General features: G+C 41.7%; 1 protein-coding gene across 7 annotated transcripts in view; it reads left to right on the forward strand.

Annotated features, from left to right (window-relative positions):
• Positions 1-20,388, forward strand: part of tcf7 (transcription factor 7) — a 231,758-nt gene that overhangs the window by 200,036 nt on the left and 11,334 nt on the right. For 4 of the 7 annotated variants that reach the window (XM_059990624.1, XM_059990625.1, XM_059990627.1 and 1 more), the window contains 2 exons: positions 14,777-14,825; positions 17,775-17,847. In XM_059990624.1, coding sequence (XP_059846607.1) covers positions 14,777-14,825; positions 17,775-17,847 — 122 coding nt within the window. Of the gene's footprint in view, positions 1-14,776; positions 14,826-17,774; positions 17,848-18,421; positions 18,495-20,388 lie in introns of all 7 variants that reach the window. The other 3 variants (XM_059990626.1, XM_059990630.1, XM_059990628.1) reach the window with 3 other exon arrangements.

The raw sequence follows: 20,388 nt of genomic DNA on the forward strand, positions 1-20,388 counted from the left end.
TACCCTTCAACCATTAGGCTCCTGAACCCACATGGATAACTTCAATCACCTCAGCTCTGAACTGATTCCACAACCTTTGGATTCACTTTCAAGGACTCTACAACTCACATTCTCAGTGTTATTTGTTCACGTGGTTGTTTGTTTGTTTGTTTATTTATTTATTTATTATTCTTTTGTGTATTTGGTGGTCAGTCTTTGCAGTTTTTCTGATTCTATTGTATTTACTGTTCTAATGTGAATGCCTGCAAGAAAATGGATCTCAGATAATGTAAACATATTTTGTTAATAAATTCACTTAGAACTTTGAGCTTTTAGCTTTGAAGTACAAAATAAATCTGCTGCCTTCATTGCAGTCTCAAAAAATGAGTTAACCACATATCCCATTATCTGTACTTGTTTCAAATTGCTATATCCTCAGTATTCAATCTCATCACCCTCCTTGTTGGCTTGATTGGGTTCCAAAAAGACCAGAAGAACGTTGTGTTGTTAGAGAAGGCAGTGTAATTTATAACCCTATTTGGTAACTTTTCATAATATTCTGCTAAGTTTGCAAACCTTTGTATGATTTGATAAAGATTAGAGGAGCACATGCACTTCCTGGTAACAAGCCAACTTGTTTTATCTTATGTTATGTAACATAAAACTATAATGTGAGGAAACGGGGTGTTAAAAGAAATATGAAAATCTGAAAAAAGGGAAAAAATTCAATGATTCTAGCACATAGGAGGCATTCAACATTTCAAAAACAGGAAGATCAACCTTTTGCTATATAAAACTTTAGTCGGTCCGGACGGGAGTATCTGTGTGCATTTCTGGCCAACACATTATAGAAAGAATATGGAAACTATGGAAAGGGGGCAAAGGGATGCTGCCTGGATTAGAGAGTCTGACAAACCTGGGTTGTCCACCCTGGACATTTGGATGCTAAAGGGAGACTGGATAGACCTTTGTATAATTACAAAAGGCATAAATAAGATACAGTAGATCTTTTCCCCCGGGTATACATGTTAAACACTAGAGGACATGTTCTTTAAGATTAGAGAGGTAAAGCTTAAAGGTGACATGAGGAGCAAGTTTTTATGCGGGGAACGGTAAGTGCCTAGAATGGGTTACCAGGAGTGGTAGTGGAAGCCAGCAGTTTGGTGGGATGTAGGATGCTTTTAGATAGACACATGCATATGATGGGATTGGAGTGATACGAGAGATGGGCTGTTATGTTGAATAAGACGTTGGTGAGGCCTAATATTAGATTAGATTAGATACAACTTTATTGTCATTGTGCTGAGTAAAGATACAAAGCCAATGAAATGCAATTAGCACCTAACCAGAAGTGCAAAGAATAGTGTTATTATATGCAGTTTGGTCACCTACCCACAGGAAAGATGTAAATAACTTTGGAAGAGTGCAGTGAAAATTGACAAGGATGTTGCCAGATCTGAAGGACTCAAGTTATATGGAAAGATTGAATAGGTTAGGACTTTATTCCTTGGAATGTAGAAGATTAAGAGGAGATTTGATAGAGGTATACAAAATTATGAAGGATACAGATAGGGTATACGCAAGCAGTCTTTTTCCAGTGTGGTTGGGTGGGACTAGAACTAAAGATCAAGGGTTTAGGGTGAAATGTGAAAAGTTTAAGGGGAACATGAGGGGAAACGTCTTCACTCAGATGGTCGTGAGAGTGTGGAATGAGCTGACAGCACAAGTGGTGTATGTGAGCTTGATGTCATTGTTTAAGAGAAGTTTGGATGGGTACATGGATAGGAGGGGTATGGTGGGCTATGGTCCCTGTGCAGGTCAATAGAAACAGGCAGTTTAAATTGCTTGAACAAGATGGACTGAATGGTCTGTTTCTGTGATGTACTTTTCTATAATATGGATGAAAGACAGGAGGAGGACATTTCATATAAATTAATTACAAGATCAGCACAACATAGTGGGCCAAATGGCCTCTCCAGTGCTGTATTGTTCTATGTTCTTAGGAGATCTTTGAGTAGTGGTATTCAGTAGCTGGGATCATTTTTAATGGACATGTCAGCAATTTGTAATAAGATCTTCACACCACCCACCCTGGCTGAATCAAAGGAAGAGTTCAAGGAAAGCTTCAGTTTTAATCATCTCTCCCACTTTGTACATCTTCAGTATTTTCACTAACTTACACATCAAACTAAGAATAAAGTATGCTGGGAAGGTTAGACAGCATTTGTAGAGAGATACTGTTCATTCCTCAGGTCAATGATCTTCGTTCTAACTTTTCCTAGTGTGACAACAGGCCCAAAGTTCAAAGTAAGTTTGTTATCCAAGTATATATATGTTACTATATACCACCTTGAGGTTCATTTTCTTGCAGGAGTTACAGAGGTAAAAAGAAATACAATAGAATTTACAAAACTATACATAAAAACTGAAACGAGCAACGTACAAAAGAAAAATAACAAAAAAAAACTACTGAATGCAAGAGATTCTGCAGGTACTGGAAATCCAGAGCCACACACTCAAAAATGTTCAGCAGGTCAGACAGCATCAATGTGGATAATATTGAGTTATGAAGGTTATCAGCCTGAGGCACTAAATCTATCTATTTTCTCCATACAGGCTACCTGAACTGATGAATATTTACAGAACTTTTTTTAAATTTCAGAGTTGCATCATCTGTGGTATTTTGCTTTTGGGACTCCCAGATTAATTTAGTAAATGACACTATTGTCTTACTAAAATTATTTATCACAAAGCACAACTAAGAATTTGAAAGAGACAGCAACTTGCACCAGTACTATAAGCAAAATTAAAATAAGTACCACACAAGTAAGATATACTAAGCACATTCGACTCTCAGTCTCAGTTCAGTTATTTTAAATTAAGTGTGAGTGAGTGTTTGTGTCTACGCGAGTGTGTGCAGGTGTGCATATGTGCCTATGTGTATGTGTGCATGAATCTGGTTTCGTGCCTCACCTCCTTTACCAGCCTCCTGATACTGGTCATCAAGTTTCACACATGATAATTAACCACTTGAAAAGGTTAGGGGAGGAAGGATAAGTTACTGCAAGAAATCATTGGGGCATTAATGATAATGTTTGCAAGGTCCATACGTATCCTTATCTGTAGCTAACTTAAGGAGTTGTGGTCATTGTTCACTATCTGCTCTCCCACTGAAAGTTCAATCACTTGGCCAAACTTATTCCCCAACACCAGATCAAATACAGCCCCTCCTCTTGTTGGACTATCTATATATTGATTTAAGGAACCCTCCTGAATGCACCTAGCAAATTCTGCTCCATCTAAACCTCTTGCACTAAGAAGATTCCATTTTATGTTAGGGAAGTTGAAGTCTCTCATGACAACAACCCTATTGTTTTTACAGATTTTCTTAATCTTCTTGCTTATCTGTTCCTGGCTTTTGGGAGGGAGTCTGTAGTGCATCCCATCAGAAAGGTTGCACCCACATATAGACTCAGTGGACGACACTTTCATTATGTCCCCTCTGAATGCAGATGTGATGTTGTCCCTGAACCTCAACCCCCAAACCTCTTTTACCTCTCTCTATCTTTTCTAAAACATTGAAACCCTGGGACATTAAGCACCCATCCCTGTCCTTCTCTCAACCAAGTCACTGAAATGGCTACAACTCCTCGTCTTCCTGGAGGTCAGTGACTGGTGTTGTTGGGCAGGGATCAGTTCTGGGACCCCTGTTCTTTGCAGCGTTTATAAATGAGCTGGCTGTGGAAGTGGAAGGGTAACTTAGTAAGACTACAGATGTCACAAAGGTTGGGGTTGTTCTGGAAAGTGTAGAATGTCATTGTAGGTTACAACGGAACATAGACGGGATGGAGAGTTGGACTGAGAATTGGCAGATAGAGTTCAATGCAGAAATGCGTGAAGAGATACATTTTGGAAAATAGAACTTGAAGATACTGTACAAGATTAATGCCAGGATTCTTAGCAGTGTGGAGGAACAGAGGGATCTCAAAGATTGAGTCCATGGATCACTCAAGGTTACCACACAACTTGATAGGGTGGATAAGAAGGTGTATTGTGTGCTGGCCTTCATTAGTCATGTTCTAAAGCCCCAAGGTAATATTGCAGCTTCACTTCTGGTCCCTTTGTAGAGAGGGTGCAGAGGAGATTCACCAGGATGCTGCCTGGATTAGAGAGGGTACAGAGGACATTCACCAGGATGCTGTCTGGATTAGAGAGGGTGCAGAGGACATTCACCAGGATGCTGCCTGGATTAGAGAGCGTGCAGAGGAGATTTAACAGGATGCTGCCTGGATTAGAGAGCATGCAGAGGAGATTTACCAGGATGCTGCCTGGATTAGAGAGGGTACAGAGGAGATTTACCAGGATGCTGCCTTGAAAAGAGAGGGTGCAGAGGAGATTCACCAGGATGCTGCCTGGATTAGAGAGGGTACAGAGGACATTCACCAGGATGCTGTCTGGATTAGAGAGGGTGCAGAGGACTTTCACCAGGATGCTGCCTGGATTAGAGAGCGTGCAGAGGAGATTTAACAGGATGCTGCCTGGATTAGAGAGCATGCAGAGGAGATTTACCAGGATGCTGCCTGGATTAGAGAGGGTACAGAGGAGATTTACCAGGATGCTGCCTTGAAAAGAGAGGGTGCAGAGGAGATTCACCAGGATGCTGCCTGGATTAGAGAGCATGCAGAGGAGATTTACCAGGATGCTGCCTTGAAAAGAGAGGGTGCAGAGGAGATTCACCAGGATGCTGCCTGGATTAGAGAGGGTACAGAGGACATTCACCAGGATGCTGTCTGGATTAGAGAGGGTGCAGAGGACATTCACCAGGATGCTGCCTGGATTAGAGAGCGTGCAGAGGAGATTTAACAGGATGCTGCCTGGATTAGAGAGCATGCAGAGGAGATTTACCAGGATGCTGCCTGGATTAGAGAGGGTACAGAGGAGAATTACCAGGATGCTGCCTTGAAAAGAGAGGGTGCAGAGGAGATTCACAGGTTGCTGTCTGGATTAGAGAGGGAGCAGAGGAGATCCACCAGGATGCTGCCTGGATTAGAGAGGGTACAGAGGAGATTTACCAGGATGCTGCCTGGATTAGAGAGGGTGCAGAGGAGATTCACCAGGATGCTCCCTGGATTAGAGAGGGAGCAGAGGAGATTCACCAGGATGCTGTTTGGATCAGAGAGCGTGCAGAGGAGATTTACCAGGATGCTGCCTGGATTAGAGAGGGTGCAGAGGAGATTCACCAGGATGCTGCCTGGATTAGAGAGGGTGCAGAGGAGATTCACCAGGATGCTGCCTGGATTAGTGAGGGTGCAGAGGAGATTCACCAGGTTGCTGCCTGGATTCGAGAGGGAGCAGAGGAGATCCAGCAGGATGCTGCCTGGAATAGAGAGGGTTCAGAGGAGATTCACCAGGATGCTGCCTGGATTAGAGAGGGTGCAGAGGAGATTTACCAGGATGCTGCCTGGATTAGTGAGGGTGCAGAGGAGATTCACCAGGATGCTGCCTTGAATAGAGAGGGTGCAGAGGAGATTCACCAGGATGCTGCCTGGATTAGAGAGGGTGCAGAGGAGATTCACCAGGTTGCTTCCTGGATTAGAGAGGGTGCAGAGGAGATTCACCAGGATGCTGCCTGGATTAGAGAGGCTGCAGATGAGATTTACCAGGATGCTGTTTGGATTAGAGAGGATGCAGAGGAGATTTACCAGGATGCTGCCTGGATCAGAGAGGGTGCAGAGGAGATTTACCAGGATGCTGTTTGGATTAGAGAGGGTGCAGAGGAGATTCACCAGGATGCTGCCTGGATTAGAGAGGGTGCAGAGGAGATTTACCAGGATGCTGTTTGGATTAGAGAGGGTGCAGAGGAGATTTACCAGGATGCTGCCTGGATCAGAGAGGGTGCAGAGGAGATTTACCAGGATGCTGTTTGGATTAGAGAGGGTGCAGAGGAGATTCACCAGGATGCTGCCTGGATTAGAGAGCATGCAGAGGAGATTTACCAGGATGCTGCCTGGATTAGAGAGGGTGCAGAGGAGATTTACCAGGATGCTGCCTGGATTAGAGAGGGTGCAGAGGAGATTCACCAGGATGCTGCCTGGATTAGAGAGAGTGGAGAGGAGATTCACCAGGATGCTGTTTGGATTAGCCAATGTGCAGAGGGGATTTACCAGGATGCTGCCTGGATTAGAGAAAGTGGAGAGGAGATTCACCAGGATGTTGTTTGGATTAGCGAATGTGCAGAGGGGATTCACCAGGATGCTGCCTGGATTAGAGAGGGTACAGAGGAGATTCACCAGGATGCTGCCTTGAATAGAGAGGGTACAGAGGAGATTTACCAGGATGCTGCCTGGATTAGAGAGGGTGCAGAGGAGATTTACCAGGATGCTGCCTGGATTAGAGAGGGTGCAGAGGAGATTCACCTGAATGCTGTCTGGATTAGAGAGGGTGCAGAGGAGATTCACCAGGATGCTGCCTGGATTAGAGAGGGTGCAGAGGAGATTCACCAGGATGCTGCCTGGATTAGAGAGGGTGCAGAGGAGATTCACCAGGATGCTGCCTGGATTAGAGAGGGTGCAGAGGAGATTCACCAGGATGCTGCCTGGATTAGAGAGGGTGCAGAGGAGATTCACCAGGATGCTGCCTGGATTAGAGAGGGTGCAGAGGAGATTCACCAGGATGCTGCCTGGATTAGAGAGGGTGCAGAGGAGATTCACCAGGATGCTGCCTGGATTAGAGAGGGTGCAGAGGAGATTCACCAGGATGCTGCCTGGATTAGAGAGGGTGCAGAGGAGATTCACCAGGATGCTGCCTGGATTAGAGAGGGGGCAGAGAAGATTTAACAGGATGCTGCCTGGATTAGAGAGGGTGCAGAGGAGATTCACCAGGATGCTGCCTGGATTAGAGAGGGTGCAGAGGAGATTCACCAGGATGCTGCCTGGATTAGAGAGGGTGCAGAGGAGATTCACCAGGATGCTGCCTGGATTAGAGAGGGTGCAGAGGAGATTCACCAGGATGCTGCCTGGATTAGAGAGAGTGCAGAGGAAATTCACCAGGATGCTGCCTGGATTAGAGAGGGGGCAGAGAAGATTTACCAGGATGCTGCCTGGATTAGAGAGGGTGCAGAGGAAATTCACCAGGATGCTGCCTGGATTAGAGAGGGGGCAGAGAAGATTTACCAGGATGCTGCCTGGATTAGAGAGGGTGCAGAGGAGATTTACCAGGATGCTGCCTGGATTAGAGAGGGTGCAGAGGAGATTCACCAGGATGCTGCCTGGATTAGAGAGAATGCAGAGGAGATTTACCAGGATGCTGCCTGGATTAGAGAGGGTGCAGAGGAGATTTACCAGGATGCTGCCTTGATTAGAGAGCATGTTTTAGGAGAGGTCAAGCGGCCTAAAGCTCTTCTCTTTGGAGTGATGGAGGATGAGAGATGACTTGATCTCAGTATATAAGGTTATGAGGCATTGATAAAGTGGACAGTCAGCGTTCTTTTCCCAGGGTTGCACTGATCAATACCAAAGGAGATCCGTTTAAGGTGAGCAGAGGAGAGTTTAGTGGAGATGTCTGAGAGAACTATTTTACACAAGAATTGGCTAGTGTCTGGAATGCATTGCCAGGGACGATGTTGATAGCTGATACAATATAGGTATTACTGATGCTACAGGGGCATTTAAAAGACAATTAGGTAGGCACATGGATGGAAGGAAAATGGAGGGTTATGGGCTACATAGGAAGGAAGGATTAGATTAATCATATAAGCTTGTATTTTTATATTGGTTGGCACACATCATGGCTTGAAGGGCCTGTACTGTACTGTTTTATGTTCCTAATGTAGAAATTAGTGCTTTGTTGGAGCTGAAGGTAGGGAAACAATGAGAGGCAGAAAAATGGTTTAAAAATCCGTGGAAGCAATACTCCAGACCATTTGCAGCTGAATTAGGTGGAGAACCAGAGCATCATAGATCAAAGGTAGCAGCGGAATGAGTTAGATCCAAATGTAAAGTCATTGATTCCATACGTATCACCAATATTCAGCCAATGAAAGGAGAGTTAGAATGGCATTTTAGCACTCAAGCGGTGAAGTCACTTTGCGCAGGATCCAGCCCTTCATTTCAATGGGGATTGTTAAATAAAAAGAAAGTAAATGTCTTTGTTATGTTTAAACTTAATGCTTTTAATTATTTATTATTTATAAGTACCTCTTATGCTTCTTGTTAATCAGTTTACTTTAAAGCATTTTTTAACCTTAGAAATATGGATAGGTATATGGACAGGAAAGGAATGGAGGGTTATGGGCTGAGTGTGGGTCAGTGGGACTAGGTGAGAGTAAGCATTCGGCATGGACTAGAAGGGCCGAGATGGCCTGTTTTCGTGCTGTAATTGCTATATGGTTATAGCTTTCTAAACTTCCATTGCTTCTATGTATTTGCAACATTTAAAAACTACCAATTATCAGCCTTATTTCCTCAAATAATGGGGTTTCCCTTCCTCCACCAATGATGGAGCCCTCTCCTCCGTTTCCCAGACTTTTGCACTCACCTCATCTTCCCTCCGCCTTGATAGGTATAGAGTTCCTCTTGCCCTCACTTGCCACTGCATAATCCTCCACATTCAACACACTCTCCACAGCTTCCACCATCTTCGACAGGATTCGACCACGAATCTCATCTTTACCCCCCCCCCCCCCCACTCTCCGCTTTCCACAGCAATCGCTCCCTCCATGACTCCCTTTCTAATTCATCTCTTCCCCCCCCCCCCACTAATGGCATGTACTCCTGTAAGTGACCAAAATGTACACCTGCCCACTTACCTTCCCCTCACCTCCATTCAGGGCCCCAAACAATCATTCCAGGTGAGGCGGCACTTCGCCTGCAGATCTGTTGGGATCATCTACTGCATCTGGTGCTCATGATGCAGCCTCCTCAATGTCAATAGGTGCAGGAGTAGGCCATTCGGCCCTTCGAGCCAGCACCACCATTCACTGTGATCATAGCTGATCATCCACAATCAATACCCCGTTCCTGCCCTCTCCCCATATCCCTTGACTCCGCTATCTTTAAGAGCTCTATCTGACTCTTTCTTGAAAGCATCCAGAGATGTTGGTGTGACCCGCCGTAAATTGGGGGACTGCTTTGTTGAGCACCTCTGCTCCATCCACTAAAAGCAGAAATTCCTGGTGGTCAGCCAACAACACACACAAAATGCTGGTAGAACACAGCAAGCTAGGCAGCATTTTGTGTGTGTTGTTGTTTGAATTTCCAGCATCTGCAGATTTCCTTGTGTTTAATTCCTGGTGGTCAACCATTTTAATTCCTATTCCTATTCCCACTCCAGCAGGTCAGTCCATGGACTCCTCCTTTGCCATGATAAGCCCACCTTCAGAGTAGGGGAGCGACCCTGCGTTGGGTCTGGGTACCTCCAACCTGACGGCATGACATAAATTCCTTCTTCTGGTAATTTTTCCCTCCCCATTCCCTCTTCTATTCCCCCGTCTATTCCCCCCTCTGGCCTCTTACCTCTTCTCACCTGCCAATCACTTCCCCTGCTGCCCCTCCTCCTTCCCTTTCTCTCATGGTCCACTCTCCTCTCCTATCAGATTCCTTCCACTCCAGTCCTTGACCTTTCCCACCCACCTGGCTTCACCTGTCACCTTCTGACTAGTCCTCTTTACCCCTTCCCCCCTCCACCTTTCTGTTCTGGCATTTTCCTTTCCAGTGCTGAAGAAATGTCTCAGCCTGAAACGTCGCCTGCTTGTTAATTTCTTTTTTTTTTCTAAATCTTTTTATTAATATTAATAATATGAACAGAATACAGATGTTATATTGATAAGGAAATTACCAACATACACATTCCATTACATATGAAAAAAAAACATACATAATAGTTACAATATAAATGAATTTACTAAGACATAGGCCATAAGATATATGTATGGACATAGTAAATCTAAATATTTCATAATGTATAATATAAAAAAAACAGAAAAAAGAAAGAAAAAAAACAAAAAAAATTTATATAATGCAGAACTAGCTAATCTAATCTAATAACTATAACTAATAAGTAATATAAAAGAAAAAAAACAAAAAAAAGAGAAGGAAAAAAAAAAGCGGGCTGTTTATAATATCTCACAAAAATAAGTATTCATCAATGCCGTCACTTCCGGTCCTCTCAAAATACATAAGCTAAAAGCTGGGAAATCAAATGAACTTGGCACAGGGTCATATTACATCATATGAAAATGTTGAATAAATGGTCTCCATAACTTTTCAAATTTAATAGAAGTCTCAAAAGTACCACTTCTAATTTTTTCTAAATTTGAGAACCAATTAAATACAGTGGGAGGATCAATTTCTTTCCAATTCAACAATATAGATCTTCTAGCCATCAGAGTTAGAAATGCAATCATTCGACGGGCTGAAGAAGATAAATGCAGTGAGTCTAATATTGGTAAACCAAAAATTGCGGTAATAGGATGAGGTTGTAAATCGATATTCAAAACCGCAGAAATAATATCAAAAATATCTTTCCAATATTTCTCCAAAAATGAACACGACCAAAACATGTGAGTTAAAGACGCAATTTCAGAATGACATCTATCACAAATAGGGCTTATATGAGAGTAAAAATGAGCTAATTTATCCTTGGACATATGGGCCCTATGTACAACCTTAAATTGTATTAGTGAATGTTTGGCACATAACAATGATGTATTAACTAATTGAAGAATTCTATCCCAATTCTCACTAGAAATACTAAAACTAAGCTCTCTTTCCCAATCCTGTTTAGTCTTATAAAGAGGCTCTAAACGTATCTTCATAATTATATTATAAAGTTTTGAAATAAGCCCTTTTTGAAAAGGGTCTAATTCAAATAAACTCTCCAAAGTATCTGAAGGCACAAAATTTGGAAACGTAGAGAGTACAGAACTTAAAAAATGTCTAATCTGTAAATATCTAAAAAAAATGAAATCTCGGCAAGTTATATTTGTTGGATAATTGTTCAAAAGACATGAAACAATTATCTAAAAATAAATCAGAAAATCTGAGTAATCCCTTAGTTTTCCAAGCCGAATAAGTTTGATCTATAATGGAAGGGTGAAAAAAACAATTAGATACAATAGGACTATTTAAAACGAATTGAGTCAACCCAAAAAATCTCCGAAATTGAAACCATATACGCAATGTATGTTTAACTATCGGGTTGTCAATTCGTTTCAGCAATTTAGAAAGAGCAAAAGGGAGAGAAGTCCCTAAAATAGAACCCAAAGCATAAGCTGATACCGATTTAGTTTCTAAACTCACCCAACAAGGGCCAAAAGATCCACCCTCATCTTTCAACCAACATAACAAATATCTAATATTAACTGCCCAATAGTAAAATCTGAAATTAGGTAATGCTAACCCGCCTTCCTTTTTTGTCTTCTGTAAATATGTTTTACCTAACCTGGGATTTTTATTCTGCCATATATATGAAGAAATTTTAGAGTCAACATTAGTAAAAAAAGATTTCGGGATAAAAATTGGTATCGCTTGAAAAATATATAAAAACTTAGGTAAAATAACCATCTTAATAGCATTAATCCTACCTATTAGGGATAAAGACAAAGGTGACCACTTAGTAAACAAACCTTTAATCTGATCAATTAAGGGTAAAAAATTAAATCTAAATAAATCTTTATGGTTTTTTGTGATTTTGATCCCTAAATAAGTAAAAAAGTCATTAACTAATTTAAAGGGTAAGTTTATTTCTATAGATACTGCCTGACCTGCAGAGTTCCTCCAGCATTTTGTGTGTGTTTTTCTGGGTTTCCAGCATTTCAGAATCCTGTGTTAACAATCAGACTTTGTTGCTGGCGAAGTTTGGGATGCAGCTTTTCCAACACGGCTGGGTTACACGACACTTCCAGCTGGGGTAAACCCTCAGCGTCCAGGCCAGGAAGGTGTTGGTGGGGAAGACGGTGGGCAGCAGTTTTGAAAAGGGTAGCCTGGTCAGCCTGTTCTAGCCTAACAAGTCTGATTTTAAAATTTTAGTTTCTCTTTCTTAAAACTCATCTGATAACAATTTGATTATCAATATCAATAACAATTGATATATCTATATCAATAACAATTTGATATAGAACATAGAAATCTACAGTGCTTTACAGGCCCTTCGACCCACAATGTTGTGCTGACCATGTAACCTACTCTGGAAACTGCCCAGAATTTCCCTACCACATAACCCTCTATTTTTCCAAACTCCGCGTACCTATCTAAGAGTCTCTTAAAGACCCTATTGTATCTGACTCTACCACCATTGCTGGCAGTGCATTCCATGCACCCACCACCCTCTGTGTGAAAAATTTACCCCTGACGTCCCCTCTGTACCTGCTTCCAAGCATCTTAAAACTTTGGCTATCTACACGATCAATGCCCCTCATCATCTTATACACCTCTATCAGGTCGCCTCACATCTTCCACCGCTCCAACGAGAAAAGGCCAGGTCACTCAACCTATTTTCACAAAGCATGCTCTAGGATGCAGTATTAAATGGAATATACATCTGGGGGTGTAAAGAAATTCTAATAACTGGAAGAGAAGCAGAAAAGTTGTAACAAATCTTGACAATTCATCTTCTGCAGGAAACCTGACTGAATTTTCTACTTTGTCAAACAAAACCACCCTCAATCTGATGTATTTGACTTTAAGAGAAATGTTGAATCTGTAAGGTGCCTGCATTCGGTTTAAAATCCCTTGCAATCCCGTTGATGTTATGTGCTGTGTAGTTTATATCAGATGTTTGGCAGCATTGAGATCAAAGACTTTTGTTTGTTTTGGTTGAGTACAGAGCTGGCAGCCAGCCTGCCTTCTTCCCCTTGCACCCCTCACTCTGATGGGAATTTCTTACTCTTTGTAAAGCTTCTGATATTTTGTTCCAAATGTTCAGTTGTTTAGCGCCGGCACATAAGGTAAACTATCTGCTGGTCCTTATACGTGAAGGGGATTACAGTGGATCCACACTGACAGGTACAGGGCACTGTCATGGTGAACTGTTCTTCGGAATTTCCCTTTCCCTCTCCCAGCGTAGAGTGCCCTTCCTGCTTCACAGTATCCACCATTGTCCCTGTACCAAAAAAGCCCAAGGTAACATGTCTGAACAACTGGCATCCTATCACACTCACCTCAATAATAAGCAAATGCTTTGAGAGGCAGGTCAAGGATCACATCTGCAGCTTGCTACCACCCAAACTGGACCCCCTACAATTCACCTACCGATCGACAGACGACGCAATAGCCACTGTTCTACAAACTGTCCTTACACATTTGAAGAAGAAGGATGCTTATGTGAGAATGCTGTTCTTGGACCACAGTTCAGCATTCAACACCACAGTTCCATCCAAGCTCGACAAGAAGCTCAGAGAACTCGGCCTTGACCCTGCCTTGTGCAGCTGGATCCTGGACTTCCAGATCATCAGCAGGTGCTAAGAGTGGGCCCCCTCACCTCCACACCTCTGACTCTCAACACAGGAGTCCCTCAGGGCTGTGTACTGAGTCCCCTCCTTTACACCCTGTATATGCATGACCGTGTCGCCACCCACAGCTCCAATCTGCTAATTAAATTTGCCGACAACACTACATTGATTGGCCTTATCTCAAACAATACTGAGGTGGCCTACAGGGAAGAAGTCATCTCTCTGACACACTGATGTCAAGAAAACAACCTCTCCCTCAATGTCGAAAATTCAAAGGAGCTGGTTGTAGATTACAGGAGGAATGGAGATGGGCTAACCCCTATTGATATCAATGGATCTGGGGTTGAGAGGGTAAACAGCTTCAAGTTCTTCGGCATCCACATCACCAAGGATCTCATGTGGTCTGCATGGGCACCTCTTTCACCTCAGACAGTTGAGGAAGTTTGGTATGGGGGCCCAAATCCGAAGAGCTTTCTACAGGAGCACAATTGAGATCATCCTGACTGGCTGCATCACTGCCTGGCATAGGAACTGTACTTCCCCTAATCACAGGACTCTGCAGAGAGTGGTGGTGCAGACAGCCCAGCGCATCTGTAGTTGTGAACTGTAACTGTGCTTGTGAGTTGTAATTCAGGACATTTACAAGGACAGGTGTGTTAAAAGGGCCCATAGGATCATTGGGGACCCAAGTCACCCCAACCACAATCTATTCCAGCTGCTACCATCCGGGAAACGGTACCGCAGCATAAAAACCAGGATCAACCGGCTCCGGGACAGCTTCTTCCACCAGGCCATCAGACTGATGAACTCACACTGATTTGAGTGTACTCTATATTACACTGACTGTTCTTCTTTATTATAAATTACTATGATTGCACATTTAGATGGAGCTGTAATGTAAAGGTTTTTACTCCCCGTGTATGTGAAGGATGTAAGAAATGGTCAATTCAGTCCAAGAGCTCACGTTATAAATTCATAGGTTACAAAATACCAAGAGACCATATGGAAATTGGCTCCCATTTATTTGATCCCTCTTCGTTTAGAAATAACATATTTTGCTTCTTTTGCATAGTTTTAAATAATAATTCTTCATGTTAATATTCATGGAATATCTTGTATTGTTATTCTGTTTTGGCTGAAATGACTGCCCACTCTGAGTCTGTGAGCTCCAGGAGGGCCTTAGCGACAGAATAGAGAATTGGTGGGATCCAGATCAGGAGATACTCAAAGTTCCTCAGGGGTCTGAAGCAGAAAGAATCTCACCACACTAAAATAATCTTAAGGGTTGCCAAGATGTTCAAAATTGAGAATACAGTTAGAATTGAATGTGTTGTAAATTATATATTGCAGGGTAAAAAGAAAAGGAGAAAAAGAGACAAGCAGCAAGATTCTGATCCAGGTACAGGATATTTTCACCTCTGACTGCTTAGTGTCTACACTTAAATTTGAACCTTATTCGGTTGTAACTTGAAACCAAGTCCTCTGGGGTGAAATTGCATGCTGCAGTATTAATGAACCAATGTATTAACAATGCATTTTTTTTTCTAATTAAGCAAGTTACTCATTATACCAGTGGGCAACAGCTTTGTTAAAATGGCAGGCAGCAAAATTCTACATCGGTGTTCAATTTACTATAATTAAAACTTCGTTGATGCAAAGTTGACAGCCCAGGCAGCAACTGGGAGCTGAGTGTTACAGGAGGAGAAGAGTCACCTGACATCATTAACAGCAAAGGCTTCTGGCTATTTGCTTACTTTGATAAACCTTATCTCTGTGAGAAGTCTAAAACAGCCTCCAAAGTATTTACGTTCTGTAGAATATATTGGTTTTGAACAAGCCTTTTGGATCTTTATGTTTCTGACCATAGTTAGAAGCCTAGAGGAATAAACCACAGTTGCTGCCTGGACTTGATAGCAAGTTGGAAATGTGATTATATTGTAATATCAACCAAACTACTAACTTTAAAATTATACCAGGATTTTAAAGAAAGCATAGGGTCAGTCTAGTGTCTTCATGCCTGCACGTTTGATGTTGCCTTGGCAAGGCACAAACGGTTAAGATGGATGGAGAGGATACATTGCTGAATTTGAACTAACCCGATTTTCAAATGATGGAAGGAGAGTCAGTTTGCCTTAGTGGCCAGCCAGAAGATACTCAGAGACTGTCTTACCTTAGTAGAATGTTCCACCTAGGCATCAAGATAAAAATTCAACCCCTCTCGTCTTTGCATTCTTCAAACCTTCCTTGTTATTTGAGGAGACAGAAAAGCCATAGGAGCTCTGCACTGTTTTCATCACAATAATATATTTCATCATAATATGCACAGTAGGATGGGACATCTTTGAACAAATGGTAAAAGAGCCTGACAAATGGTTTTTGTGAATGCTGCTTATTGATCACATTTTGACAACGAACTATTCAGTACCTGTATGTGTCATGTTTTATACCCTTAGGTGAAGAAACTTGACTGACTATCCCTGTCTTGTTAGAGGATTTTGTATAATGTCACTTTAGATGAAATCAGCTGTCTTGTTGAAAGAGGGTGGGTGGATGATTTCAGGGGAACTGACAGGAGCTTCTTCTGAAATGATTCCTTCCGGGATAGTAAATGTAATTTTTATGTCTGTTTAAGCATAAATTTTCAGATCAAAATGCTAATTTGAAAAAGAGACTCTGCCACTAAACTAAAATGTTAAAGCTCAAAATATACTGTGTGGTGCAAGCCCATTTGCGTAGACTTAGCTCAGGTATAGTCACGTACAAAGAAACGTACATGTATGATGACAGGATAAGTGGTTGTACACTACCGGAGACAGGCAAACATGCAGATGGACACAACCACAAGTGCAAACTGACATATATGGATTCATAGAAACACTTGCGCAGATGCGTGAGCAAAGAATTATATGGATATAAAAACTGACGGATATTAAAATGAAAAATTCTGGAAATCCTCAATAAATCAAGCAACGTTTGGAGAGAGAAAGAGAGATGGATGATCTTTTAATAGGAAATTAATTCACACATTGGCAAGCACTCAAGAAGCAGATAAAGGTACAAATGCAGCCAAATGCACAGTCAGAGAGCAAAGCAAATCCTGACTTCAAGCCTCATTCCAGTAAGCCCCAGTTTTATTAAAGAAAGATTTTTTAAAGTAACATATTTGAATCTGCTTTTTAATCTAATATCACATAACCCTCCATAATCATTGATCAAAAATTGATGGTGAGGAATTGATCAATACAGAAAATAGCACTTCAAGAAGTGAAGCAGTTGTGTTTGGCTTCTTTGGTATTTGTGGTTTGGCTCCCATTGCTATTTAATTTTCAGTCTTATAGACTTCTCTCTCTACACGGTTAAGCTGCATGTGCAAATTTTCCACTCAGAATGAGCTTGCATGTGCGAACTATCCTTTCATTCCAAGATGTTTTAAGATGTTGAATGTTCTCATTAGTGTTAGTATGGTAGTGAAATACTTGGAAAGTCGATCAATCAGGCTTTCTAAACAATTTCACTGTCTCTAAGATTGCAGCAAGGACTCCTTTCACTTTTTTGAAGGAGATCTCCATTTTTCCTATTAGAACTCGATTTTGTAAGAAACAACTCTCAATTTCATTAGAATATTTTTCCCTCATATTATGCCTATTCTCAAAATAAGTGTCTTACAAACATTGCAATGCCAAAGCAATGGTTTAAACCCAGGTAAGGAATTGGTATTGGGTTACCATTGACTTCACTCTCCCTGATGTCCACACTGGAGTCACTGAATCTAGATACCTGAATTAATTATTTCCTTTTCTGAACATTCAGTCAAATTGTAATATTGCTGTTATTGCCCCCAACTGGAATCATCCAATTCAACAGACTAGCAATCAAGCCTGAGATAGTTTTGTTTTGAGAGGTTGGTGGAGATGGGTAGAAGGAAAGGGTTGGAAACCTACAGAATTAATCTCTCATTTCTTGTGACATGCTTCAGCTTTGAATGAGCTCTCCTAATTGTAACTTCGCTCTGTCTGAGTCCTGCCGCTTTTTGTTTGCAAGCGCCAATTTTTTTGCTTGTGCTCTTATTTAAATCTCATTCTGTAAAACTGTTGTATTTATTTAAATCAGCAACTTTACATGCAATAAACGGTACATTCGATCTACTTCTCGGTAAAATGTTTTGCTTACTAAAACAGCCTTCAAATTGACTCTTTGTAGTGTCAAATAACAGTCTGTGAAATGATTGTAACAGTTGCTATAACCCCTATTGCTTTTCTTTACTCTTTTTTTTACTTTCATGTCTTCCCTGCCCGTCCTTGCCATATATTTTGCTTTTTTTTTGTTTCTTTTGTTTGTTTTTGTTCAGATCCAAGCTCTCCTAAGAAATGCCGGGCACGCTTTGGCCTTGACCAACGGACAGACTGGTGTGGCCCTTGCAGGTGTGTATCTTGTAGCCTAACGGTCTTGTCACCAAGTGCCTCTGTGTTCAAACTTGTAGGACTTGCAGATATCAAGCTGTGCCAATGTTGCAAAGAGGCAACAATGGTCTTCCTCCTTGCTGGCTTTGAGTTTGCCTGGGTTTTGGGATGATGTTAATCTCGCACATCTGTAACACTGCTGCACCACTTCTAGCCGAGTTATCTTCAGAAGAGCCCAGAACCACAGTATCACAGATTTGCCGCCATCTTGATATATGGTCTTAAAACTGATTTATTATCTCAATGGAATTCTTGCACATTGGGGTGATTGGAAACTACTTTAGGACAGAGTCTCTTGTTCGAAAGCTGTGCAGTGAGATTTTTGATAGTTTTCGAGTGTAATCAAAAAGAAAAGCCTACAACACAAAGAACAAAAGACAACCGCTTTAAAACCACATGTTCCTTTCTGTTTGGATATTCTGTGTGGAGCCTGCTGATGCTTTTCCAGCTCAGTAGAATTGCATACTAACTCCATTTTTTTAATATAACAAAACATGTTCCTCCATTGTTGTCTTTGTTTACTTCACACTAACAGATGCAAACACCACAATGATGTGTCGCCCATTGTTCGAGCTTGATCTGCAATAGATGCGGTGCCTCTCCTGCAGGTACCCACAATTACTCTATCTTTAACCTGCTTGTGTTTTTTTTATTACAATTTTTTGACCAAACTTTTCTTACCTGTTCAGAAGGGGCTTCCACAAAGGAGGTCATCTTTATGGAGAAAGAATCTGGCACATCTGTTTCTGCTAAGGTGGGAGTAGTAACAAAAGGGCAGTAGCACTACCTCACATTTTCATCGCAGTGACATTACACACAAGTAACATAATGACTTTTGTCACCACAACTTTTCTTGCAAATAGACATGGAAAATAAAAGGTATGCCAGACTTCTGCATGAAGACGATTCCCTTTAATGTAACTGTAGACAGTCTCAGCTTGGAGCCAGAAGTGGTGTGAAAATGGAAGGGAAAATCAGCCTTTGTAATTAAAATAACAATTCTTTAATAAAAATTATGAAGTGAACATGTGAGGACTGTGTTTAGCACTCTGAAAGCAGCTCCACATGAAATATAACTCCATCTTCACAAAAAAAATAATTGCAGCAACAGTGAAGCAGAAAGATAAATGAGTCTTGTGTGGGACAGAAGATATATGTAACTCTGGATGAAATACTATACATCACATTCATCCTTTTATCATCCCAGGTATCGGTTGTATTCTTTTCTTATTTAGTTCAAAAAGGTATAAGCGAGATATTCTTAACGAGTTGTTGAATATTCACAATGTGAGGCTGAATTTGTGTCAAAAATGTTTTTGTGGTCATTTAGTGCAGTTGCATAGGCTGTAATGGGTGATGTGATGAGGTCACTTCTGAGATTTGAGATGGGGCTGGTGTTGACTCTCCCTGTGCTCACTGCGATTTTAGCTGAAACCTGATCGGCAGATTTTCAGAGACCTCCAGCCAGTGACATAGTGACGATGTTACCAAGAAACAGCAATAAGACAGCCAACCCCCTGAAGCCAATTCCACATTTAATTAGATCCTTAAGGATTTGTATCTCAACTCTATTCATTTTTAAATTTCAGTAACCGCAGCTATTTGGGAGAGGTTTTTCTCTGTCCCCTGTAAATAAAATTGCTTCCTGATTTCATAACGACATATGAATTAGGTGCACATTGGGCCACTGGCCGTATGAATCGTCCACCGTGGAGTCATTTTCCTGCTATATCCCCTTTTCCTTACATTCCTATAATATTCAGGAATCTATCTGTTTTTACGTCTTGTCTTCAAAGGCTGAGTCTCCACAGCACTCCAGATCCACCCCTCACCCCACCCGACTGAGGAGGTCCCTCCTCAAATCGACCCTTGGTGCCTTCCCCCTCCTCCCTTTCCCCGTGACTGCGATCTCAGATCCCAAGCCCCTCAGCAGGAGGGAACGACCTGATGTGTGGTTTCTCCTGGCAGGGCAGGTTGTTTGTTGCACTTTCTCCACGATAGTTATATCCTGCTTTAGGTCAGGAGACCAGAAGTGAAAACATACTCCAGATGAATTTGCACAAAGGCCTTGTATAATTGCAGTCAGACATCTTTGCTGCTTGACTCAAATCCTAAAATAACAGGTTCTAAGATTCTTCTCCGATGTTCTTGATTCCTCTGCTAACAGAGTTTTTATCTGTACTACCAAACTCCTATCAATCTGGTGGAGCTGTGCAATATCCAGCCCCGAGATTATCATAGAATCATGGAAAATTTTGGACCTGGCATGAAGTCAATCATCCTATTGAACTTGCTGTGGTTGAGAAGGATATTGGGTCTAAAGTCTAAAGAACCCATTTTATCAAGTGTACGGACCAGTAATGTTTCAAGATGATGAGGATTTCTGTCCCTACCACTATCATAGACACGGAGTTCCAGACCCTAATAACACTCTGGGTGAAAGAAAAATTCCTACATCTCCCCTCTGTTTATCCTACCAGTTACTTCAAATCTAAGTCCACT

This window comes from Hypanus sabinus, chromosome 15, assembly GCF_030144855.1.
Source record: "Hypanus sabinus isolate sHypSab1 chromosome 15, sHypSab1.hap1, whole genome shotgun sequence".
Lineage (NCBI taxonomy): Eukaryota > Metazoa > Chordata > Chondrichthyes > Myliobatiformes > Dasyatidae > Hypanus > Hypanus sabinus.